General features: G+C 48.8%; 1 protein-coding gene across 1 annotated transcript in view; it reads right to left on the reverse strand.

Moving 5' to 3' along the window:
- Positions 1-2,668: 2,668 nt before the first annotated feature.
- Positions 2,669-25,210, reverse strand: part of CUNH1orf52 (chromosome unknown C1orf52 homolog) — a 53,772-nt gene continuing 31,230 nt past the window's right edge. Inside the window, exons 2-3 of the mRNA XM_088463704.1 lie at positions 12,528-12,735; positions 2,669-3,111 (exon numbers count right to left, since the gene is read on the reverse strand). Of these exons, the coding sequence (XP_088319830.1) occupies positions 3,065-3,111; positions 12,528-12,735 (255 nt within the window). The 3' untranslated portion in view covers positions 2,669-3,064. The remainder of the gene's footprint in view (positions 3,112-12,527; positions 12,736-25,210) is intronic.

Genomic DNA, 25,210 nt, shown 5'->3' on the forward strand with positions numbered 1-25,210 from the left:
CGAATCCTGGTATGGGCGGAGCGCAATCTCACGGCCATATCAGCAGTATTCATCCCGGGAGTGCTAAACTGGGAGGGGAACTTTCTCAGTCGCCAGGACGTTCATCCGGGGGAATGGTCCCTGCACCCGGACGTTTTTCAACTGCTGGTGGACAGGAGGGGTCTTCCAGAGATCGACCATATGTCGTCACGGCACAACAACAAGTCGCCGGTGTACGGGTCTCGCACAAGAGACGAAAAGGCGTCTCTGGTGGATGCTCTGTCCGTCCGGTGGACGTTCCGGTTCGCTTATCTGTTTCATCCGTTTTCCCTTCTTCCGCGGGTAATCCGGAAATTCAAACAGAAAGGAGGGACGCTTCTGTTGATAGCTCCCGCATGGCCCAGACGGCACTGGTTCTCAGACCTTCAGGGTCTGTCCGTGGACAGTCCTCTGCGGTTGCCGCTGCGACCGGACCTTCTGTCACAGGGTCCCTGTCTTCACCCGGACCTGACTTGGCTGTCTTTGATGGCGTGGCTGTTGAGACGGCCATGTTAAGGTCCAGGGGGTTTTCCAGCTCTGTAGTGCGAACCATGCTAAGAGCTCGGAAACCGTCTTCTGCGAGAATATACCATCGTGTGTGGCATACGTTCTTCCAGTGGTGTCGACCGAGAGGTTATGCACCTCAGGAATTTCGTCTGTCTAGAGTGCTAGCTTTCCTACAAGCGGGACTGGACCATGGGCTTCGCCTTGCTTCTTTGAAGGTGCAGGTTTCTGCCCTGTCTGTCTGGTTCCATCGTAGGATTGCTACAATCCCTGATGTGCGCACCTTTGTACAAGGTGTTCTGCGAATTCAGCCGCCTTTTGTTCCACCTGTGGCGCCTTGGCTGTGGTCCTGAGGGCTCTCCAGGGACCGCCGTTTGAACCACTGGGCTCAGTGGATCTTAAATGGCTAACAGCTAAGACTGTTTTCCTTCTGGCCATAGCTTCGGCCAGACGTGTTTCTGATTTAGGGGCTCTCTCTTGTAGACCCCCTTTCTTGAGTTTTCATGGGAACAGGTCAGTGCTGCGCACTCGTCCTGAATTTCTTCCCAAAGTTGTTTCCCGGTTTCATATTAACGAAGAAATCGTTGCGCCGGCTTTTAACTCACCTGGCCTTTCAGTAGGTGAGGCCAATTTGGATGTTGTGCGGGCGTTAAGGACTTATGTTGACCACACTTCTTCATTTAGGAAGTTGGACGCCTTGTTTGTCCTCTATGGCTTCCGTAAAAAGGGTTGGCCTGCTTCAAAGCAAACTTTGGCAGCTTGGATCCGTATGGCGATTTCAGAAGCTTATCTTCATGAAGGCCTGCCGGTTCCACCTTCTGTGAGGGCTCATTCCACTAGGTCTGTGGGTCCTTCGTGGGCAGCTCGACGTGGTGCTTCTGCAGTCCAGATCTGCAAGGCTGCCACGTGGTCTTCTGTCCATACCTTTGTGAGGTATTGCGCATTTGACACCTTTGCCTCTCAGGATGCTTCCTTCGGGCGGCGGATTCTCCTTTCAGCACAGGAGCGTCCCCACCCTTAAAGGATACTGCTTTGGGACATCCCCAAGGTATCCTGTGGATACCCTATGGACCCTGAAGTAGAAAATATGAGATATGGTAAGAACTTACCCTTGTTATCTCTATTTCTACGAAGTCCATAGGGTTCCACAGGACTCCCGCCCTGTCGCACCTGTACTGCAGATGGGCTTTACTCTGGTCACCGGTTTTTCCGTCTCCCTCTGGTGAGAATGTGATTCTTGTGTGTGTCCAGATCTATTTTCTCTCTCTCCCTTCGGTCTCTGGCTTGGTAACTAACTGAGGTGCCTTGGCTCGGGGGCGGGGTATAGGAGGGGGACCCTAGTGCATCCTGGGAGGCTGAAAGCTTAACTCTATGGTGCCCGATGCCTGATGTCATGACCTATACTCAAAGGTATCCTGTGGAACCCTATGGACTTCGTAGAAATAGAGATAACAAAGGTAAGTTCTTACCATATCTCATATTTTATTGATCTGTAATGCCTCAATAAAATAAAAGTATCAAGGATTAATACATTCTAGAAGAACAACGAGGCTGCAGGACAAAGCCAACCGGACTGGGGCAGAGTTTAAGGACGCTGACCGGAACGTTCTATTCAGATTTTGGTGGCAGGATTAGACATAATATACAGTGACTGTATCACATGTATGCAGAGAAACTCTGACAAATGTCTGTGCACCTGTATTCAGACCATTGTACACTAGAACAGAACTCTCTCTATAGATAGACAATATTCTCATGTTTAATCGATCACACCGATCTGATGGTAAGCTTGGTCCCGGCACTAGACAGACCTTATGCACCTGTAACGTCACTGCCCCTCGCCTACGCTCCCATAGTGTAAGCAGGGGGTATTATGTATATATGGCATACTAATATTGCATGTATAACTGTACTGCACTCATGTACTATGTACTGACCTAGTACAATATCTGCTTTGTGTCTCTCTTCAGAAGACGGCTGTATTTGCTGTGGTTGGTGCTAGTAGCTTGAATTCTATAAAGTCCTGTAAGGTAAATTGGGAACTTAGTCAGCACTTGGAAATATGGTAACATGCACCGCTCAACCTCTCAGGTACCCAGAGCTGTAGTGACATTTAATAATACAAAATAACTCCAAATCAGGAGACAACTTACCAAATGTAAATTTAATTCCAGTGGTCTATTTACAAAGTCATTTTCTAAAACAGGTTCCCTGCGGCATTATTACAGTAACTTCGTCTGAATCACACTCCTTTATAAAAGGCTTCTAACACAATGCAGACAAGCGGCAAAACCAAACTGCATTTTAACTGCTCGACAACGTAACAACAGGAGCTGCTAGGCAGCGGATTATAATCTCCAGGACTAGCATCTTGTACCACGCCACAAGTTCTATTATATCTGTACAGCTGCCAATACGTTGGTGAATATAGACACGTGAGAGACCTACACACTCAGTCACAGCAGTATTCTAGCCAGGGGGTCCCCAGTGCATCGTCCTATGACCCCTGGATCCAGGCAGATAGCGTTCACGCCTCCAGTGATCACACCTTGGGTTTCTTAGCAGAAGACGCCTCGTCCTGGTCATCGTCTGAAAGAACAACAATCATTTAGTAAAAGTAACGGAGGCCGCACATGATGCTCGAGAATGATTCCCAAGCTAAACTTAAATATGAATATAGCTCATAGAGGAGAGGTTCCCAAACTGCGCCAATACAGTACAGGTTTTAAGAGTATCCATGCTTGTGCACAGGTGACAACTACTGCAGATGTGTCCTTATAAATGTCTGCTGCACTTGTGCTAAAAAGCCTCTCACAGCGTGCGAGGTTCTGCCATCACCAGGGGTCTTTATTTAGCGGAAATGTGACTAGGACGCACCAGCAGGCTGCGCTGAGTAATGTGTCACCTGTATATCTCCTGTATAGCTCCTGAGACTGTATATAGGAGACTGCGCTGAGTAATGTGATATGTGACACCTGTATATCTGTGTGCTCCTGAGTCTGTATATGGGAGACTGCGCTGAGTAATGTGATATGTGACACCTGTATATCTGTGTGCTCCTGAGTCTGTATATAGGAGACTGCGCTGAGTAATGTGATATGTGACACCTGTATATCTGTGTGCTCCTGAGTCTGTATATGGGAGACTGTGCTGAGTAATGTGACACCTGTATATATGTGTGCTCCTGAGTCTGTATATAGGAGACTGCGCTGAGTAATGTGATATGTGACACCTGTATATCTGTGTGCTCCTGAGACTGTATATAGGAGACTGCGCTGAGTAATGTGATATGTGACACCTGTATATCTGTGTGCTCCTGAGTCTGTATATGGGAGACTGCGCTGAGTAATGTGATATGTGACACCTGTATATCTGTGTGCTCCTGAGTCTGTATATAGGAGACTGCGCTGAGTAATGTGATATGTGACACCTGTATATCTGTGTGCTCCTGAGTCTGTATATGGGAGACTGTGCTGAGTAATGTGATATGTGACACCTGTATATATGTGTGCTCCTGAGTCTGTATATAGGAGACTGCGCTGAGTAATGTGATATGTGACACCTGTATATCTGTGTGCTCCTGAGTCTGTATATAGGAGACTGCGCTGAGTAATGTGATATGTGACACCTGTATATCTGTGTGCTCCTGAGTCTGTATATGGGAGACTGTGCTGAGTAATGTGACACCTGTATATCTGTGTGCTCCTGAGTCTGTATATAGGAGACTGTGCTGAGTAATGTGATATGTGACACCTGTATATCTGTGTGCTCCTGAGTCTGTATATGGGAGACTGCGCTGAGTAATGTGATATGTGACACCTGTATATCTGTGTGTTCCTGAGTCTGTATATAGGAGACTGCGCTGAGTAATGTGATATGTGACACCTGTATATCTGTGTGCTCCTGAGTCTGTATATAGGAGACTGCGCTGAGTAATGTGATATGTGACACCTGTATATCTGTGTGCTACTGAGTCTGTATATGGGAGACTGCACTGAGTAATGCGACACCTGTATATCTGTGTGCTCCTGAGTCTGTATATAGGAGACTGCGCTGAGTAATGTGATATGTGACACCTGTATATCTGTGTGCTCCTGAGTCTGTATATAGGAGACTGCGCTGAGTAATGTGATATGTGACGCCTGTATATCTGTGTGCTCCTGAGTCTGTATATGGAGACTGCGCTGAGTAATGTGACACCTGCATATCTGTGTGCTCCTCAGTCTGTATATAGGAGACAGCGCTGAGTAATGTGATATGTGACACCTGTATATCTGTGTGCTCCTGAGTCTGTATATGGGAGACTGTGCTGTGTAATGTGATATGTGACACCTGTATATCTGTGGCTCCTGAGTCTGTATATGGGAGACTATGCTGAGTAATGTGATATGCGACACCTGTATATCTGTGTGCTCCTGAGTCTGTATATAGGAGACTGCGCTGAGTAATGTGATGTGTGACACCTGTATATCTGTGTGCTCCTGAGTCTGTATATAGGAGACTGCGCTGAGTAATGTGATATGTGACACCTGTATATCTGTGTGCTCATGAGTCTGTATATAGGAGACTGTGCTGAGTAATGTGATATGTGACACCTGTATATCTGTGTGCTCCTGAGTCTGTATATGGGAGACTGCGCTGAGTAATGTGATGTGTGACACCTGTATATCTGTGTGCTCCTGAGTCTGTATATAGGAGACTGCGCTGAGTAATGTGATATGTGACACCTGTATATCTGTGTGCTCCTGAGTCTGTATATAGGAGACTGCGCTGAGTAATGTGATATGTGACACCTGTATATCTGTGTGCTCCTGAGTCTGTATATGGGAGACTGCGCTGAGTACTGTGATATGCGATACTTGTATATCTGTGTGCTCCTGAGTCTGTATATAGGAGACTGCGCTGAGTAATGTGATATGTGACACCTGTATATCTGTGTGCTCCTGAGTCTGTATATGGGAGACTGCGCTGAGTAATGTGATATGTGACACCTGTATATCTGTGTGCTCCTGAGTCTGTATATGGGAGACTGTGCTGAGTAATGTGATATGTGACACCTGTATATCTGTGTGCTCCTGAGTCTGTATATGGGAGACTGTGCTGAGTAATGTGATATTTGACACCTGTATATCTGTGTGCTCCTTAGTCTGTATATGGGAAACTGCGCTGAGTAATGTGACACCCGTATATCTGTGTGCTCCTGACTCTGTATATGGAGACTGCGCTGAGTAATGTGATATGTGACACCTGTATATCTGTGTGCTCCTGAGTCTGTATATAGGAGACTGCGCTGAGTAATGTGATATGTGACACCTGTATATCTGTGTGCTCCTGAGTCTGTATATAGGAGACTGCGCTGAGTAATGTGATGTGACACCTGTATATCTGTGTGCTCCTGAGTCTGTATATGGGAGACTGTGCTGAGTAATGTGATATGTGACACCTGTATATCTGTGTGCTCCTGAGTCTGTATATGGGAGACTGTGCTGAGTAATGTGATATTTGACACCTGTATATCTGTGTGCTCCTTAGTCTGTATATGGGAAACTGCGCTGAGTAATGTGACACCCGTATATCTGTGTGCTCCTGAGTCTGTATATAGGAGACTGCGCTGAGTAATGTGATATGTGACACCTGTATATCTGTGTGCTCCTGAGTCTGTATATAGGAGACTGCGCTGAGTAATGTGATATGTGACGCCTGTATATCTGTGTGCTCCTGAGTCTGTATATGGAGACTGCGCTGAGTAATGTGACACCTGCATATCTGTGTGCTCCTCAGTCTGTATATAGGAGACAGCGCTGAGTAATGTGATATGTGACACCTGTATATCTGTGTGCTCCTGAGTCTGTATATGGGAGACTGTGCTGTGTAATGTGATATGTGACACCTGTATATCTGTGGCTCCTGAGTCTGTATATGGGAGACTATGCTGAGTAATGTGATATGCGACACCTGTATATCTGTGTGCTCCTGAGTCTGTATATAGGAGACTGCGCTGAGTAATGTGATGTGTGACACCTGTATATCTGTGTGCTCCTGAGTCTGTATATAGGAGACTGCGCTGAGTAATGTGATATGTGACACCTGTATATCTGTGTGCTCATGAGTCTGTATATAGGAGACTGTGCTGAGTAATGTGATATGTGACACCTGTATATCTGTGTGCTCCTGAGTCTGTATATGGGAGACTGCGCTGAGTAATGTGATGTGTGACACCTGTATATCTGTGTGCTCCTGAGTCTGTATATAGGAGACTGCGCTGAGTAATGTGATATGTGACACCTGTATATCTGTGTGCTCCTGAGTCTGTATATAGGAGACTGCGCTGAGTAATGTGATATGTGACACCTGTATATCTGTGTGCTCCTGAGTCTGTATATGGGAGACTGCGCTGAGTACTGTGATATGCGATACTTGTATATCTGTGTGCTCCTGAGTCTGTATATAGGAGACTGCGCTGAGTAATGTGATATGTGACACCTGTATATCTGTGTGCTCCTGAGTCTGTATATGGGAGACTGCGCTGAGTAATGTGATATGTGACACCTGTATATCTGTGTGCTCCTGAGTCTGTATATGGGAGACTGTGCTGAGTAATGTGATATGTGACACCTGTATATCTGTGTGCTCCTGAGTCTGTATATGGGAGACTGTGCTGAGTAATGTGATATTTGACACCTGTATATCTGTGTGCTCCTTAGTCTGTATATGGGAAACTGCGCTGAGTAATGTAACACCCGTATATCTGTGTGCTCCTGACTCTGTATATGGAGACTGCGCTGAGTAATGTGATATGTGACACCTGTATATCTGTGTGCTCCTGAGTCTGTATATAGGAGACTGCGCTGAGTAATGTGATATGTGACACCTGTATATCTGTGTGCTCCTGAGTCTGTATATAGGAGACTGCGCTGAGTAATGTGATGTGACACCTGTATATCTGTGTGCTCCTGAGTCTGTATATGGGAGACTGTGCTGAGTAATGTGATATGTGACACCTCTATATCTGTGTGCTCCTGAGTCTGTATATAGGAGACTGCGCTGAGTAATGTGATATGTGACACCTGTATATCTGTGTGCTCCTGAGTCTGTATATAGGAGACTGCGCTGAGTAATGTGATATGTGACACCTGTATATCTGTGTGCTCCTGAGTCTGTATATGGGAGACTGTGCTGAGTAATGTGATATGCGACACCTGTATATCTGTGTGCTCCTGAGTCTGTATATGGGAGACTGCGCTGAGTAATGTGATGTGTGACACCTGTATATCTGTGTGCTCCTGAGTCTGTATATAGGAGACTGCGCTGAGTAATGTGATATGTGACACCTGTATATCTGTGTGCTCCTGAGTCTGTATATAGGAGACTGCGCTGAGTAATGTGATATGTGACACCTGTATATCTGTGTGCTCCTGAGTCTGTATATGGGAGACTGCGCTGAGTACTGTGATATGCGACACCTGTATATCTGTGTGCTCCTGAGTCTGTATATAGGAGACTGCGCTGAGTAATGTGATATGTGACACCTGTATATCTGTGTGCTCCTGAGTCTGTATATGGGAGACTGTGCTGAGTAATGTGATATTTGACACCTGTATATCTGTGTGCTCCTTAGTCTGTATATGGGAAACTGCGCTGAGTAATGTGACACCCGTATATCTGTGTGCTCCTGACTCTGTATATGGAGACTGCGCTGAGTAATGTGATATGTGACACCTGTATATCTGTGTGCTCCTGAGTCTGTATATAGGAGACTGTGCTGAGTAATGTGATATGTGACACCTGTATATCTGTGTGCTCCTGAGTCTGTATATGGGAGACTGCGCTGAGTAATGTGATATGTGACACCTGTATATCTGTGTGCTCCTGAGTCTGTATATAGGAGACTGCGCTGAGTAATGTGATGTGTGACACCTGTATATCTGTGTGCTCCTGAGTCTGTATATAGGAGACTGCGCTGAGTAATGTGATATGTGACCCCTGTATATCTGTGTGCTCCTGAGTCTGTATATGGGAGACTGCGCTGAGTAATGTGATGTGTGACACCTGTATATCTGTGTGCTCCTGAGTCTGTATATGGGAGACTGCGCTAAGTAATGTTATATGCGACACCTGTATATCTGTGTGCTCCTGAGTCTGTATATGGGAGCCTGGTTTGAGTAATGTGATATGTGACACCTGTATATCTGTGTGTGACTTAGGGCAGTATTCAATTTTAGGAGAAAACCCGTCATCGGCGACGTAATTTTCGCCTATTTTAATTATCCCCGTATTCAATAACAAAGACTTTTTGGTCTTTGTAAAAAAACGGGGATAAGTTTTCACCACAGAATAGGTGGCGAAAAAAAGTGCAGAATTGGGGTTAGGGGTGCAGGCTTAAAAAAAAAAAAAAATAGCCTGCACCGTTGGGAATGGCCCCTAAAAATGATCGGTGTTAAAAAAAGTATTTAAAAAAAATAGAGACTCCCCCCAAAAATAAGTTCAATTTTGGGGTAAAAAAAAAAAAAAATTATGGGGAACAAAGTACCTAACAAAATTAATTCAGGGGTGGTTCCCAAGTATACGGCAGGTGTACCTCAGTCAATTTGGTGCCTACACACACCGTTTTTTCACACGATATGGTTGATTCCGACGCATCAGAAAGACAGATGATGTAAAAAAAAATTCCAAATCGTGAGTCCCCGCTGGTCGCACATCGCATCGTCAGATCTGCCGTGCTGTAGGGCAGATCTGACAATCAGGGACACGATGCACTGTGACAGTCTGGATAAAGGTGAGATCGTATGAAGATTGGACACCAAATCATGTGCAGATCGTGTGCTGGGCTGCCGGGGAGAGTTTCAAGGGAAATCGTACACATCAGCTGATCATGAGCACATCGCCATGTGTGTAGGCACCTTTAAAAGCTGGGCTGTAATGGTGGAGTTTGGGAAACCGTGTCCATCTCCAGTCCTCAGGGGACCCTAACAGGGCATGATTTCTTGGCTTCCTCAGAGAATCACAAGTGAAATAATTAGCTCATTTGTGGATCTTTAAAAATATGTCAGTCAATAATGAATACGCCTGTGCGCCAACTAGCAGAACTGGGCAACGTGCGCTGTTAGCGTGTCCTGAGGAAACACTGGTCTATTATATAAAAATGCTCATGTACCGGCCACATTTCCAGTATTATTCCTATACCATAAATGCACGTATGGCAAAGTGTGTATGCCAATTATGCCCGGGTCATCCTATATAATGCCAATGCTATAACCAGATATGGACTCTGCTATACTATATAAAGCACAAACTAGGACTGACTAGGAAATACTATAAATGGCTCTTGGTGAAGCGGTTATAATGGTCTCTCGGCACCAAGGTATAAATGCACTGATCATGGAGAGGTTACATCCCATCCCGTGTCTCAGGTATACACCTCGGACAGCACAGATTACACATCGGCCATACATATTAGCTACGTACAAGTCTCTCTGTGACTAGGAAATACTATAAATGGCTCTTGGTGAAGCGGTTATAATGGTATCTCGGCACTAAGGTATAAATACACTGGTCATGGAGAGGTTACATCCCATCCCATGTCTAAGGTATACACCTCGGACAGCACAGATTACACATCGGCCATACATATTAGCTACGTACAAGTCTCTGTGACTAGGAAATACTATAAATGGCTCTTGGTGAATCGGTTATAATGGTATCTCGGCACTAAGGTATAAATGCACTGGTTATGGAGAGGTTACATCCCATCCCATGTCTCAGGTATACACCTCGGACAGCACAGACGCAGATTACACATCGGCCATACATATTAGCTACGTATAAGTCTCCCTGTGACTAGGAAATACTATAAATGGCTCTTGGTGAAGCGGGTATCTCGGCACCAAGGTATAAATGCACTGGTCAAGGAGAGGTTACATCCCATCCCATGTCTCAGGTATAAACCTCGGACAGCGCAGATGCAGATTACACATCGGCCATACATATTAGCTACGTACAAGTCTCTCTGTGACTAGGAAATACTATAAATGGCTCTTGGTGAAGCGGGTATCTCGGCACTAAGGTATAAATGCACTGGTCATGGAGAGGTTACATCCCATCCCATGTCTCAGGTATACACCTCGGACAGCGCAGATGCAGATTACACATCGGCCATACATATTAGCTACGTACAAGTCTCTCTGTGACTAGGAAATACTATAAATGGCTCTTGGTGAAGCGGTTATAATGGTATCTCGGCACTAAGGTATAAATGCACTGGTCATGGAGAGGTTACATCCCATCCCATGTCTAAGGTATACACCTCGGACAGCACAGATTACACATCGGCCATACATATTAGCTACGTACAAGTCTCTGTGACTAGGAAATACTATAAATGGCTCTTGGTGAATCGGTTATAATGGTATCTCGGCACTAAGGTATAAATGCACTGGTTATGGAGAGGTTACATCCCATCCCATGTCTCAGGTATACACCTCGGACAGCACAGACGCAGATTACACATTGGCCATACATATTAGCTACGTATAAGTCTCCCTGTGACTAGGAAATACTATAAATGGCTCTTGGTGAAGCGGGTATATGCCTAATGGTATCTCGGCACTAAGGTATAAATACACTGGTCATGGACAGGTTACATCCCATCCCAGGTCTCAGGTATACACCTCGGACAGAACAGATTACACATCGGCCATACATATTAGCTACGTACAAGTCTCTCTGTGACTAGGAAATACTATAAATGACTCTTGGTGAAGCGGGTATCTCGGCACTAAGGTATAAATGCACTGGTCATGGAGAGGCTACATCCCATCCCATGTCTCAGGTATACACCTTGGACAGCACAGATGCAGATTACACATCGGCCATACATATTAGCTACGTACAAGTCTCTCTGTGACTAGGAAATACTATAAATGGCTCTTGGTGAAGCGGTTATAATGGTCTCTCCGCAGTAAGGTATAAATGCACTGGTCATGGAGAGGTTACATCCCATCCCATGTCTCAGGTATACACCTCGGACAGCACAGATGCAGATTACACATCGGCCATACATATTAGCTACGTACAAGTCTCTCTGTGACTAGGAAATACTATAAATGGCTCTTGGTGAAGCGGGTATCTCGGCACCAAGGTATAAATGCACTGGTCAAGGAGAGGTTACATCCCATCCCATGTCTCAGGTATAAACCTCGGACAGCGCAGATGCAGATTACACATCGGCCATACATATTAGCTACGTACAAGTCTCTCTGTGACTAGGAAATACTATAAATGGCTCTTGGAGAAGCGGGTATCTCGGCACTAAGGTATAAATGCACTGGTCATGGAGAGGTTACATCCCATCCCATGTCTCAGGTATACACCTCGGACAGCGCAGATGCAGATTACACATCAGCCATACATATTAGCTACGTACAAGTCTCTCTGTGACTAGGAAATACTATAAATGTCTCTTGGTGAATCGGTTATAATGGTATCTCGGCACTAAGGTATAATTGCACTGATCATGGAGAGGTTACATCCCATCCCATGTCTCAGGTATACACCTCGGACAGCACAGATGCAGATTACACATCAGCCATACATATTAGCTACGTACAAGTCTCTCTGTGACTAGGAAATACTATAAATGGCTCTTGGTGAAGCGGGAATCTCGGCACTAAGGTATAAATGCACTGGTCATGGAGAGGTTACATCCCATCCCATGTCTCAGCTATACACCTCGGACAGCGCAGATGCAGATTACACATCGGCCATACATATTAGCTACGTACAAGTCTCTCTGTGACTAGGAAATACTATAAATGGCTCTTGGTGAAGCGGGTATCTCGGCACTAAGTTATAAATGCACTGGTCATGGAGAGGCTGCTGAGCTATAGGGAGCGGCTGCAGGTCTAATGTGAACAATGGAACATCTATCCCAATAACTAGGTGCTAGCCCCACACGGAGAGGGTATGTGCAGGCCGGGGGGGGGGGGGGTATGTCATGGGCAGTGTACCAGAAGCAGGCGACTCCGCGGCTGCCTCATCCTCCGGCAGGATCTTTGCTTTCTTCACTTGCTCAGGAGCGTCGTCCCCATTGTCCTGGTAAATATTGGACCATTTAATTGCCATGTCCAACTCAGGAGGCGGACCCTTCTCCTCCACCTTGTAAGACTCCGGAGGGGGGACGGCATTCGTCTTCCACGCCTTGAACTCTCTAGGAGGCTGTCCCAAAATGACAAGGATGAAACGGATTAGTTCAGCAAAGCGGCATAATAGATGTAGCACCATCAGACGGCGTGATCATGACTGGGGAAAGCACGGATGGCGTAGTGGTTACCATTACTGCTGCATAGCACTGAGGTGCCTGGTTTTATTCCTCTATAGACCCCTATCTATGTGGAGTTTGTATGTTCTCCACGTGGGCTTCCCCTAGGTGCACGGATTTCCTCCCACACTTCAAAACATATATGCTGAATAACCAGGCTTCATTGTTTGTCCGCCACCTACAGACAATAAAGATTTTCGTAACCCTAAAGCGGTGTTTGCTCCTGGTTTGGACAAGCCTGGCGATATAAAGACACCTGTTATACAACGCGTATAACTTACGTCACATATAATAACATAATATAGGGAACACAGCTTGCAGTATGCACCTAGAAACGTCGCTACCAATACCTGTATCCGCCATTACTGCCTCATATGCTGCTTTAGGGGCACAGTCAGTATCACTCAAAGCTCAAGTGACCTCTGGAAAGAGGATTATCGGATTAAATCCAATTGCAGTTCTGCCTATGTAAGGCTAACACGCGATAAGAACCTTTTATTAGTCATTTGCCAGATTTACTACTGTGACTGGGAAATAGGAGGTTTTTTTCCATCAATAATTTTTATTGGACACATCCAACAAATATAAAAGATCTGCCCCCATTATATTATAATCTTAGCAATGCATGATATATTAGGCGCGCCATAGAGCCTGACAGCTGTACGGTATAAATGGTGCAATAGTTACACCTGCATTTCAGTATGATTAATACATTTATACAATAAGGGGTTTAAAGACAATTTTCTTCTCAAATTCACAGCAATACTAATCCTAACTGTATTTATGTGACCTTATTGCTGGTGTGTACAGTACATTCCTATATAACCCACTACCAATCAGCTAAGCACCCTGCCGTATACCTCTCCTATCATCCCAGTATACCTGGCAACTGCCCCACCCTGCCGTATACCTCTCCTATCATCCCAGTATACCTCTCCTATCATCCCAGTATACGTCTCCTATCATCCCAGCATACCTATAATGTCATCCCAGTATACCTCTCATGTCATCCCAGTATACCGGACAACTGCCCCACCCTGCCGTATACCTCTCATGTCATCCCAGTATACCTCTCATGTCATCCCAGTATACCTCTCATGTCATCCCAGTATACCTCTCATGTCATCCCAGTATACCTCTCATGTCATCCCAGTATACCTCTCATGTCATCCCAGTATACCTCTCATGTCATCCCAGTATACCTCTCATGTCATCCCAGTATAACTCTCATGTCATCCCAGTATACCTCTCATGTCATCCCAGTATACCTCTCATGTCATCCCAGTATACCTCTCATGTCATCCCAGTATACCTCTCATGTCATCCCAGTATACCTCTCATGTCATCCCAGTATACCTCTCATGTCATCCCAGTATACCTCTCATGTCATCCCAGTATACCTCTCATATCATCCCAGTAAAACTCTCATGTCATCCCAGTATACCGCTCATATCATCCCAGTATAACTTTCATGTCATCCCAGTATACAGCACAACTGCCCCACCCTGCCGTATACCTCTCATATCATCCCAGTATACCGCACAACTGCCCCACCCTGCCGTATACCTCTCATATCATCCCAGTATACAGCACAACCGCCCCACCCTGCCGTATACCTCTCTTATCATCCCAGTATACCGCGCAACTGCCCCACCCTGCCGTATACCTCTCTTATCATCCCAGTATACCTCTCTTATCATCCCAGTATACCGCACAACTGCCCCACCCTGCCGTATACCTCTCTTATCATCCCAGTTTACCGTACAACTGCCCCACCCTGCCGTATACCTCTCATATCATCCCAGTATACCGCACAACTGCCCCACCCTGCCGTATACCTCTCATGTCATCCTAGTATACCGCACAACTGCCCCACCCTGCCGTATACCTCTCATATCATCCCAGTATACCGCACAACTGCCCCACCCTGCCGTATACCTCTCATGTCATCCTAGTATACCGCACAACTGCCCCACCCTGCAGTATACCAATCATAGCATCCCAGTATACCGCACAACTGCCCCACCCTGCCGTATACCTCTCATGTCATCCCAGTATACCGCACAACTGCCCCACCCTGCCGTATACCTCTCATGTCATCCCAGTATACCTCTCATGTCATCCCAGTATAACTCTCATGTCATCCCAGTATACCTCTCATGTCATCCCAGTATACCTCTCATGTCATCCCAGTATACCTCTCATGTCATCCCAGTATACCTCTCATGTCATCCCAGTATACCTCTCATGTCATCCCAGTATACCTCTCATGTCATCCCAGTATACCTCTCATATCATCCCAGTAAAACTCTCATGTCATCCCAGTATACCGCTCATATCATCCCAGTATAACTCTCATGTCATCCCAGTATACAGCACAACTGCCCCACCCTGCCGTATACCTCTCATATCATCCCAGTATACCGCACAACTGCCCCACCCTGCCGTATACCTCTCATATCATCCCAGTATACAGCACAACCGCCCCACCCTGCCGTATACCTCTCTTATCATCCCAGTATACCGCGCAACTGCCCCACCCTGCCGTATACCTCTCTTATCATCCCAGTATACCTCTCTTATCATCCCAGTATACCGCACAACTGCCCCACCCTGCCGTATACCTCTCTTATCATCCCAGTTTACCGTACAACTGCCCCACCCTGCCGTATACCTCTCATATCATCCCAGTATACCGCACAACTGCCCCACCCTGCCGTATACCTCTCATGTCATCCTAGTATACCGCACAACTGCCCCACCCTGCCGTATACCTCTCATATCATCCCAGTATACCGCACAACTGCCCCACCCTGCCGTATACCTCTCATGTCATCCTAGTATACCGCACAACTGCCCCACCCTGCAGTATACCAATCATAGCATCCCAGTATACCGCACAACTGCCCCACCCTGCCGTATACCTCTCATGTCATCCCAGTATACCGCACAACTGCCCCACCCTGCCGTATACCTCTCATGTCATCCCAGTATACCGCACAACTGCCCCACCCTGTCGTATACCTCTCATATCATCCCAGTATACCGCACAACTGCCCCACCCTGCCGTATACCTCTCATATCATCCCAGTATACCGCACACCAGCCCCACCCTGCCGTATACCTCTCATATAATCCCAGTATACCACACAACTACCCCACCCTGCAGTATACCTCTCATATCATCCCAGTATACCGCACAACTGCCCCACCCTGCCGTATACCTCATATCATCCCAGTATACCGCACAACTGCCCCACCCTGCCGTATACCTCTCATATCATCCCAGTGTACCGCACGACTGCCCCACCCTGCCGTATACCTCTCATATCATCCCAGTATACCGCACAACTGCCCCACCCTGCCGTATACCTCTCATATCATCCCAGTGTACCGCACAACTGCCCCACCCTGCCGTATACCTCTCATATAATCCCAGAATACCACACAACTACCCACCCTGCAGTATACCTCTCATATCATCGCAGTATACCGCACAACTGCCCCACCCTGCCGTATACCTCTCATATCATCCCAGTATACCGCACAACTGCCCCACCCTGCCGTATACCTCTCATATAATCCCAGTATACCACACAACTGCCCCACCCTGCCGTATACCTCTCATATCATCCCAGTATACCGCACAACTGCCCCACCCTGCCGTATACCTCTCATATCATCCCAGTATACCGCACAACTGCCCCACCCTGCCGTATACCTCTCATATCATCCCAGTATACCGCACAACTGCCCCACCCTGCAGTATACCTCTCCTATCATCCCAGTATACCACACAACTGCCCCACCCTGCCGTATACCTCTCATGTCATCACAGTATACCACACAACTGCCCCACCCTGCCGTATACCTCTCATGTCATCCCAGTATACCGCACAACTGCAGCACCCTGCAGTATACCTCTCATATCATCCCAGTATACCGCACAACTGCCCCACCCTGCAGTATACCTCTCATATCATCCCAGTATACCACACAACTGCCCCACCCTGCAGTATACCTCTCGTCATCCCAGTATAACGCACAACTGATGCATCATTCTTTTCCCATGCCCCAAACGTCACTACCAAACTACCTCACCCATTATATTACACTGTGACCCACAGTAACCTGCCCGTCTCACCCCATTATATTACACTGTGACCCACAGTAACCTGCCCGTCTCACCCCATTATATTACACTGTGACCCACAGTAACCTGCCCGTCTCACCCCGTTATATTACACTGTGACCCACAGTAACCTGTCCGTCTCACCCCATTATATTACACTGTGACCCACAGTAACCTGTCCCTGTCTCACCCCATTATATTACACTGTGACCCACAGTAACCTGTCCCTGTCTCACTCCATTATATTACACTGTGACCACCGTAACCTGCCCGTCTCACCCCATTATATTACACTGTGACCCACAGTAACCTGCCCGTCTCACCCCATTATATTACACTGTGGCCCACAGTAACCTGTCCCTGTCTCACTCCATTATATTACACTGTGACCACCGTAACCTGCCCCTGTCTCACCCCATTATATTACACTGTGACCCACAGTAACCTGCCCGTCTCACCCCATTATATTACACTGTGACCCACAGTAACCTGCCCGTCTCACCCCATTATATGACACTGTGACCCACAGTAACCTGCCCCTGTCTCACTCCATTATATTACACTGTGACCCACAGTAACCTGCCCATGTCTCACCCCATTATATTACACTGTGACCACCGTAACCTGCCCCTGTCTCACCCCATTATATTACACTGTGACCCAAAGTAACCTGCCCCTGTCTCACCCCATTATATTACACTGTGACCCACAGTAACCTGCCCGTCTCACCCCATTACATTGTGACCCACAGTAACCTGTCCCTGTCTCACCCCATTATATTACACTGTGACCACAGTAACCTGCCCCTGTCTCACCCCATTATATTACACTGTGACCACAGTACCCTGCCCCTGTCTCACCCCATTACATTACACTGTGACCCACAGTAACCTGCCCGTCTCACCCCATTATATTACACTGTGACCCATAGTAACCTGCCCCTGTCTCACCCCATTATATTACACTGTGGCCCACAGTAACCTGTCCCCGTCTCACCCCATTATATTACACTGTGACCCACAGTAACCTATCCCCGTCTCACCCCATTATATTACACTGTGACCCACAGTAACCTGTCCCCGTCTCACCCCATTATATTACACTGTGACCCACAGTAACCTGCCCGTCTCAACCCATTATATTACACTGTGACCCATAGTAACCTGCCCCTGTCTCACCCCATTATATTACACTGTGGCCCACAGTAACCTGCCCCTGTCTCACCCCATTATATTACACTGTGACCACAGTAACCTGCCCCTGTCTCACCCCATTACATTACACTGTGACCCACAGTAACCTGCCCGTCTCACCCCATTATATTACACTGTGACCCACAGTAACCTGCCCCTGTCTCACCCCATTATATTACACTGTAACCACCGTAACCTGCCTGTCTCACCCCATTACATTACACTGTGACCCACAGTAACCTGCCCCTGTCTCACCTCATTATATTACACTGTGACCCACAGTAACCTGCCCCTGTCTCACCTCATTATATTACACTGTAACCACCGTAACCTGCCCCTGTCTCACCCCATTACATTACACTGTGACCCACAGTAACCTGTCCCCGTCTCACCCCATTATATTACACTGTGACCACCGTTACCTGCCCGTCTCACCCCGTTATATTACACTGTGACCCACAGTAACCTGCCCCTGTCTCACCCCCATTATTTTACACTGTGACCCACAGTAACCTGCCCCTGTCTTACCCCATTACATTACACTGTGACCACAGTAACCTGTCCGTCTCACCCCATTATATTACACTGTGATCCACAGTAACCTGCCCCCATCAAACCCCATTATATTACACTGTGACCCACAGTAACCTGCCCCTGTCTCACCCCATTACATTACACTGTGACCCACAGTAACCTGCCCCTGTCTCACCCCATTATATTACACTGTGACCACAGTAACCTGCCCCTGTCTCACCCCATTATATTACACTGTGACCCACAGTAACCTGTCCCTGTCTCACCCCATTATATTACACTGTGACCACCGTAAACTGCCCGTCTCACCCCATTATATTACACTGTGACCCACAGTAACCTGCCCGTCTCACCCCATTATATTACACTGTGACCCACAGTAACCTGTCCCTGTCTCACCCCATTATATTACACTGTGACCCACAGTAACCTGCCCGTCTCACCCCATTATATTACACTGTGACCCATAGTAACCTGCCCCTGTCTCACCTCATTATATTACACTGTGGCCCACAGTAACCTGCCCCTGTCTCACCCCATTATATTACACTGTGGCCCACAGTAACCTGCCCCTGTCTCACCCCATTAAATTACACTGTGACCCACAGTAACCTGCCCCTGTCTCACCCCATTATATTACACTGTGACCACCGTAACCCGCCCATGTCTCAACCCATTACATTACACTTTGACCCACAGTAACCTGTCCCTGTCTCACCCCATTATATTACACTGTGACCCACAGTAACCTGCCCCCATCTCACCCCATTATATTACACTGTGACCCACAGTAACCTGCCCCTGTCTCACCCCATTACATTACACTGTGACCCACAGTAACCTGCCCCTGTCTCACCCCATTATATTACACTGTGACCCACAGTAACCTGCCTCTGTCTCACCCCATTATATGACACTGTGACCCACAGTAACCTGCCCCTGTCTCACCCCATTGCATTACACTGTGACCCACAGTAACCTGCCCCTGTCTCACCCCATTATATTACACTGTGACCCATAGTAACCTGCCCCTGTCTCACCCCATTATATGACACTGTGACCCACAGTAACCTGCCCGTCTCACCCCATTACATTACACTGTGACCCACAGTAACGTGCCCCTGTCTCACCCCATTATATTACACTGTGGCCCACAGTAACCTGCCCATGTCTCACCCCATTATATTACACTGTGACCCATAGTAACCTGCCCCTGTCTCACCCCATTATATGACACTGTGACCCACAGTAACCTGCCCGTCTCACCCCATTACATTACACTGTGACCCACAGTAACCTGCCCGTCTCACCCCATTACATTACACTGTGACCCACAGTAACCTGCCCGTCTCACCCCATTACATTACACTGTGACCCACAGTAACCTATCCCCGTCTCACCCCATTATATTACACTGTGACCCACAGTAACCTGTCCCCGTCTCACCCCATTATATTACACTGTGGCCCACAGTAACCTGCCCATGTCTCACCCCATTATATTACACTGTGACCCTCAGTAACCAGCCCATGTCTCACCCCATTATATTACACTGTGACCCACAGTAACCTGCCCATGTCTCACCCCATTATATTACACTGTGACCCACAGTAACCTGCCCCTGTCTCACCCCATTATATTACACTGTGACCCACAGTAACCTGCCCGTCTCACCCCATTATATTACACTGTGAGCCACACTAACCTGCCCGTCTCACCCCATTATATTCCAGAATAACGTGCCAGTCTCACCCAAATTATATTACACTGTGACCACAGTAAACTACCCAAGTCAACCACATCAAGTGTCCCTCTGCCTGTGCCACCCGATTATATTACAATGGAACCTGCCCGTCTCATCCCAATTATATTACACTGTGACCTACAGTAACCGGCCCCTGTCTCACCCCATTATATTACACTGTGACCCACAGTAACCTGCCCCTGTCTCACCCCATTATATGACACTGTGACCCACAGTAACCTGCCCCTGTCTCACCCCATTATATTACACTGTGACCCACAGTAACCTGCCCCTGTCTCACCCCATTACATTACACTGTGACCCACAGTAACCTGCCCCTGTCTCACCCCATTATATTACACTGTGACCCATAGTAACCTGCCCATGTCTCACCCCATTATATGACACTGTGACCCACAGTAACCTGCCCGTCTCACCCCATTACATTACACTGTGACCCACAGTAACCTGCCCGTCTCACCCCATTACATTACACTGTGACCCACAGTAACCTGCCCGTCTCACCCCATTACATTACACTGTGACCCACAGTAACCTGCCCGTCTCACCCCATTACATTACACTGTGACCCACAGTAACCTGCCCCTGTCTCACCCCATTATATTACACTGTGGCCCACAGTAACCTGCCCATGTCTCACCCCATTATATTACACTGTGACCCTCAGTAACCTGCCCATGTCTCACCCCATTATATTACACTGTGACCCACAGTAACCTGCCCATGTCTCACCCCATTATATTACACTGTGACCCACAGTAACCTGCCCCTGTCTCACCCCATTATATTACACTGTGACCCACAGTAACCTGCCCGTCTCACCCCATTATATTACACTGTGAGCCACACTAACCTGCCCGTCTCACCCCATTATATTCCAGAATAACGTGCCAGTCTCACCCAAATTATATTACACTGTGACCACAGTAAACTACCCATGTCTCACCCAATTATATTACACTGTGGCCCACAGTAACCTGCCCATGTCTCACCCCATTACATTACACTGTGACCCTCAGTAACCTGCCCATATCTCACCGCATTATATTACACTGTGACCCACAGTAACCTGCCCATGTCTCACCCCATTATATTACACTGTGACCCACAGTAACCTGCCCCTGTCTCACCCCATTATATTACACTGTGACCCACAGTAACCTGCCCCTGTCTCACCCCATTATATTACACTGTGAGCCACACTAACCTGCCCGTCTCACCCCATTATATTCCAGAATAATGTGCCAGTCTCACCCAAATTATATTACACTGTGACCACAGTAAACTACCCAAGTCAACCACATCAAGTGTCCCTCTGCCTGTGCCACCCGATTATATTACAATGGAACCTGCCCGTCTCATCCCAATATATTACGCTGTACCATAGTAACCTACTCGTTAACCCACAGTATGTGTCTCTCTGCCCATGTGTCACCAACAGTATGTGTCCCCCTGCCCCTGTGTCACCCCACAGTATGTGTCCCCCAGCCCGTGTGTCACCCACATTATGTGTCCCCTTGCCCCTGTGTCACCCACATTATGTGTCCCCCTGCCCCTGTGTCACCCACATTATGTGTCCCCCCAGCCCCTGTGTCACCCACAGTATGTGTCCCCCCTGCCCCTGTGTCACCCACAGTATATGTCCCCCCTGCCCCTGTGTCACCCACAGTATGTCCCCCTGCCTCTGTGTCACCCACAGTATGTGTCCCCCTGCCCCTGTGTCACCCACGGTCAGTGTCCCCCTGCCCCTGTGTCACCCACATTATGTGTCCCCCTGCCTCTGTGTCACCCACAGTATATGTCCCCCTGCCTCTGTGTCACCCACAGTATGTGTCCCCCAGCCTGTGTGTCACCCACATTATGTGTCCCCTTGCCCCTGTGTCACCCACATTATGTGTCCCCCTGCCCCTGTGTCACCCACATTATATGTCCCCCTGCCCCTGTATCACCCACAGTATATGTCCCCCCTGCTCCTGTGTCACCCACGGTCAGTGTCCCCCTGCCCCTGTGTCACCCACAGTATGTGTCCCCCTGCCCCTGTGTCACCCACATTATGTGTCCCCCTGCCCCTGTGTCACCCACATTATGTGTCCCCCTGCCCCTGTGTCACCCACAGTATGTGTCCCCCCTGCCCCTGTGTCACCCACAGTATGTGTCCCCCTGCCTCTGTGTCACCCACAGTATATGTCCCCCTGCCCCTGTGTCACCCACAGTATGTCCCCCTGCCTCTGTGTCACCCCATTATATTACACTGTGAGCCACACTAACCTGCCCGTCTCACCCCATTATATTCCAGAATAATGTGCCAGTCTCACCCAAATTATATTACACTGTGACCACAGTAAACTACCCAAGTCAACCACATCAAGTGTCCCTTTGCCTGTGCCACCCGATTATATTACAATGGAACCTGCCCGTCTCATCCCAATATATTACGCTGTACCATAGTAACCTACTCGTTAACCCACAGTATGTGTCTCTCTGCCCATGTGTCACCAACAGTATGTGTCCCCCTGCCCCTGTGTCACCCACAGTATGTGTCCCCCAGCCCGTGTGTCACCCACAGTATGTGTCCCCCTGCCCCTGTGTCACCCACGGTCAGTGTCCCCCTGCCCCTGTGTCACCCACAGTATATGTCCCCCCCTGCTCCTATGTCACCCACAGTATATGTCCCCCCTGCTCCTGTGTCACCCACAGTATATGTCCCCCCTGCTCCTGTGTCACCCACAGTATATGTCCCCCCTGCCCCTGTGTCACCCACGGTCAGTGTCCCCCAGCCCCTGTGTCACCCACAGTATGTGTCCCCCTGCCTCTGTGTCACCCACAGTATATGTCCCCCTGCCCCTGTGTCACCCACAGTATATGTCCCCCTGCCCCTGTGTCACCCACAGTATGTGTCCCCCTGCCCCTGTGTCACCCACAGTATATGTCCCCCTGCCTCTGTCACCCACAGTATGTGTCCCCCTGCCCCTGTGTCACCCACGGTCAGTGTCCCCCTGCCCCTGTGTCACCCACAGTATGTGTCCCCCTGCCCCTGTGTCAACCACATTATGTGTCCCCCTGCCCCTGTGTCACCCACAGTATGTCCCTCTGCCCCTGTGTCACCCACAGTATATGTCCCCCCTGCCCGTGTCACCCACATTATGTGTCCCCCTGCCCCTGTGTCACCCACAGTATATGTCCCCCTGCTCCTGTGTCACCCACATTATGTGTCACCCTGCCCCTGTGTCACCTATAGTATGTGTCCCCCTGCCCCTGTGTCACCCACAGTATATGTCCCCCCTGCTCCTGTGTCACCCACAGTATATGTCCCCCCCTGCCCCTGTGTCACCCACAGTATATGTCCCCCCTGCCCCTGTGTCACCCACGGTCAGTGTCCCCCAGCCCCTGTGTCACCCACAGTATGTGTCCCCCTGCCTCTGTGTCACCCACAGTATATGTCCCCCTGCCCCTGTGTCACCCACAGTATATGTCCCCCTGCCTCTGTGTCACCCACAGTATGTGTCCCCCTGCCCCTGTGTCACCCACGGTCAGTGTCCCCCTGCCCCTGTGTCACCCACAGTATGTGTCCCCCTGCCCCTGTGTCAACCACATTATGTGTCCCCCTGCCCCTGTGTCACCCACAGTATGTCCCCCTGCCCCTGTGTCACCCAGAGTATATGTCCCCCTGCCCCTGTGTCACCCACATTATGTGTCCCCCTGCCCCTGTGTCACCCACAGTATATGTCCCCCTGCTCCTGTGTCACCCACATTATGTGTCCCCCTGCCCCTGTGTCACCTATAGTATGTGTCCCCCTGCCCCTGTGTCACCCACAGTATATGTCCCCCCTGCTCCTGTGTCACCCACAGTATATGTCCCCCCTGCCCCTGTGTCACCCACGGTCAGTGTCCCCCAGCCCCTGTGTCACCCACAGTATGTGTCCCCCTGCCTCTGTGTCACCCACAGTATATGTCCCCCTGCCCCTGTGTCACCCACAGTATATGTCCCCCTGCCCCTGTGTCACCCACGGTCAGTGTCCCCCTGCCCCTGTGTCCCCCTGCCCCTGTGTCAACCACATTATGTGTCCCCCTGCCCCTGTGTCACCCACAGTATGTCCCCCTGCCCCTGTGTCACCCACAGTATATGTCCCCCTGCCCCTGTGTCACCCACATTATGTGTCCCCCTGCCCCTGTGTCACCCACAGTATATGTCCCCCTGCTCCTGTGTCACCCACATTATGTGTCCCCCTGCCCCTGTGTCACCTATAGTATGTGTCCCCCTGCCCCTGTGTCACCCACAGTATATGTCCCCCCTGCTCCTGTGTCACCCACAGTATATGTCCCCCCTGCCCCTGTGTCACCCACGGTCAGTGTCCCCCAGCCCCTGTGTCACCCACAGTATGTGTCCCCCTGCCTCTGTGTCACCCACAGTATATGTCCCCCTGCCCCTGTGTCACCCACAGTATATGTCCCCCTGCCTCTGTGTCACCCACAGTATGTGTCACCCTGCCCCTGTGTCACCCACGGTCAGTGTCCCCCTGCCCCTGTGTCACCCACAGTATGTGTCCCCCTGCCCCTGTGTCAACCACATTGTGTCCCCCTGCCCCTGTGTCACCCACAGTATGTCCCCCTGCCCCTGTGTCACCCACAGTATATGTCCCCCTGCCCCTGTGTCACCCACATTATGTGTCCCCCTGCCCCTGTGTCACCCACAGTATATGTCCCCCTGCTCCTGTGTCACCCACATTATGTGTCCCCCTGCCCCTGTG

This window comes from Taudactylus pleione, unplaced genomic scaffold (genome assembly GCF_031769625.1).
Source record: "Taudactylus pleione unplaced genomic scaffold, aTauple2 ptg001431l, whole genome shotgun sequence".
In the NCBI taxonomy this organism is placed as follows: Eukaryota; Metazoa; Chordata; class Amphibia; order Anura; family Myobatrachidae; genus Taudactylus; species Taudactylus pleione.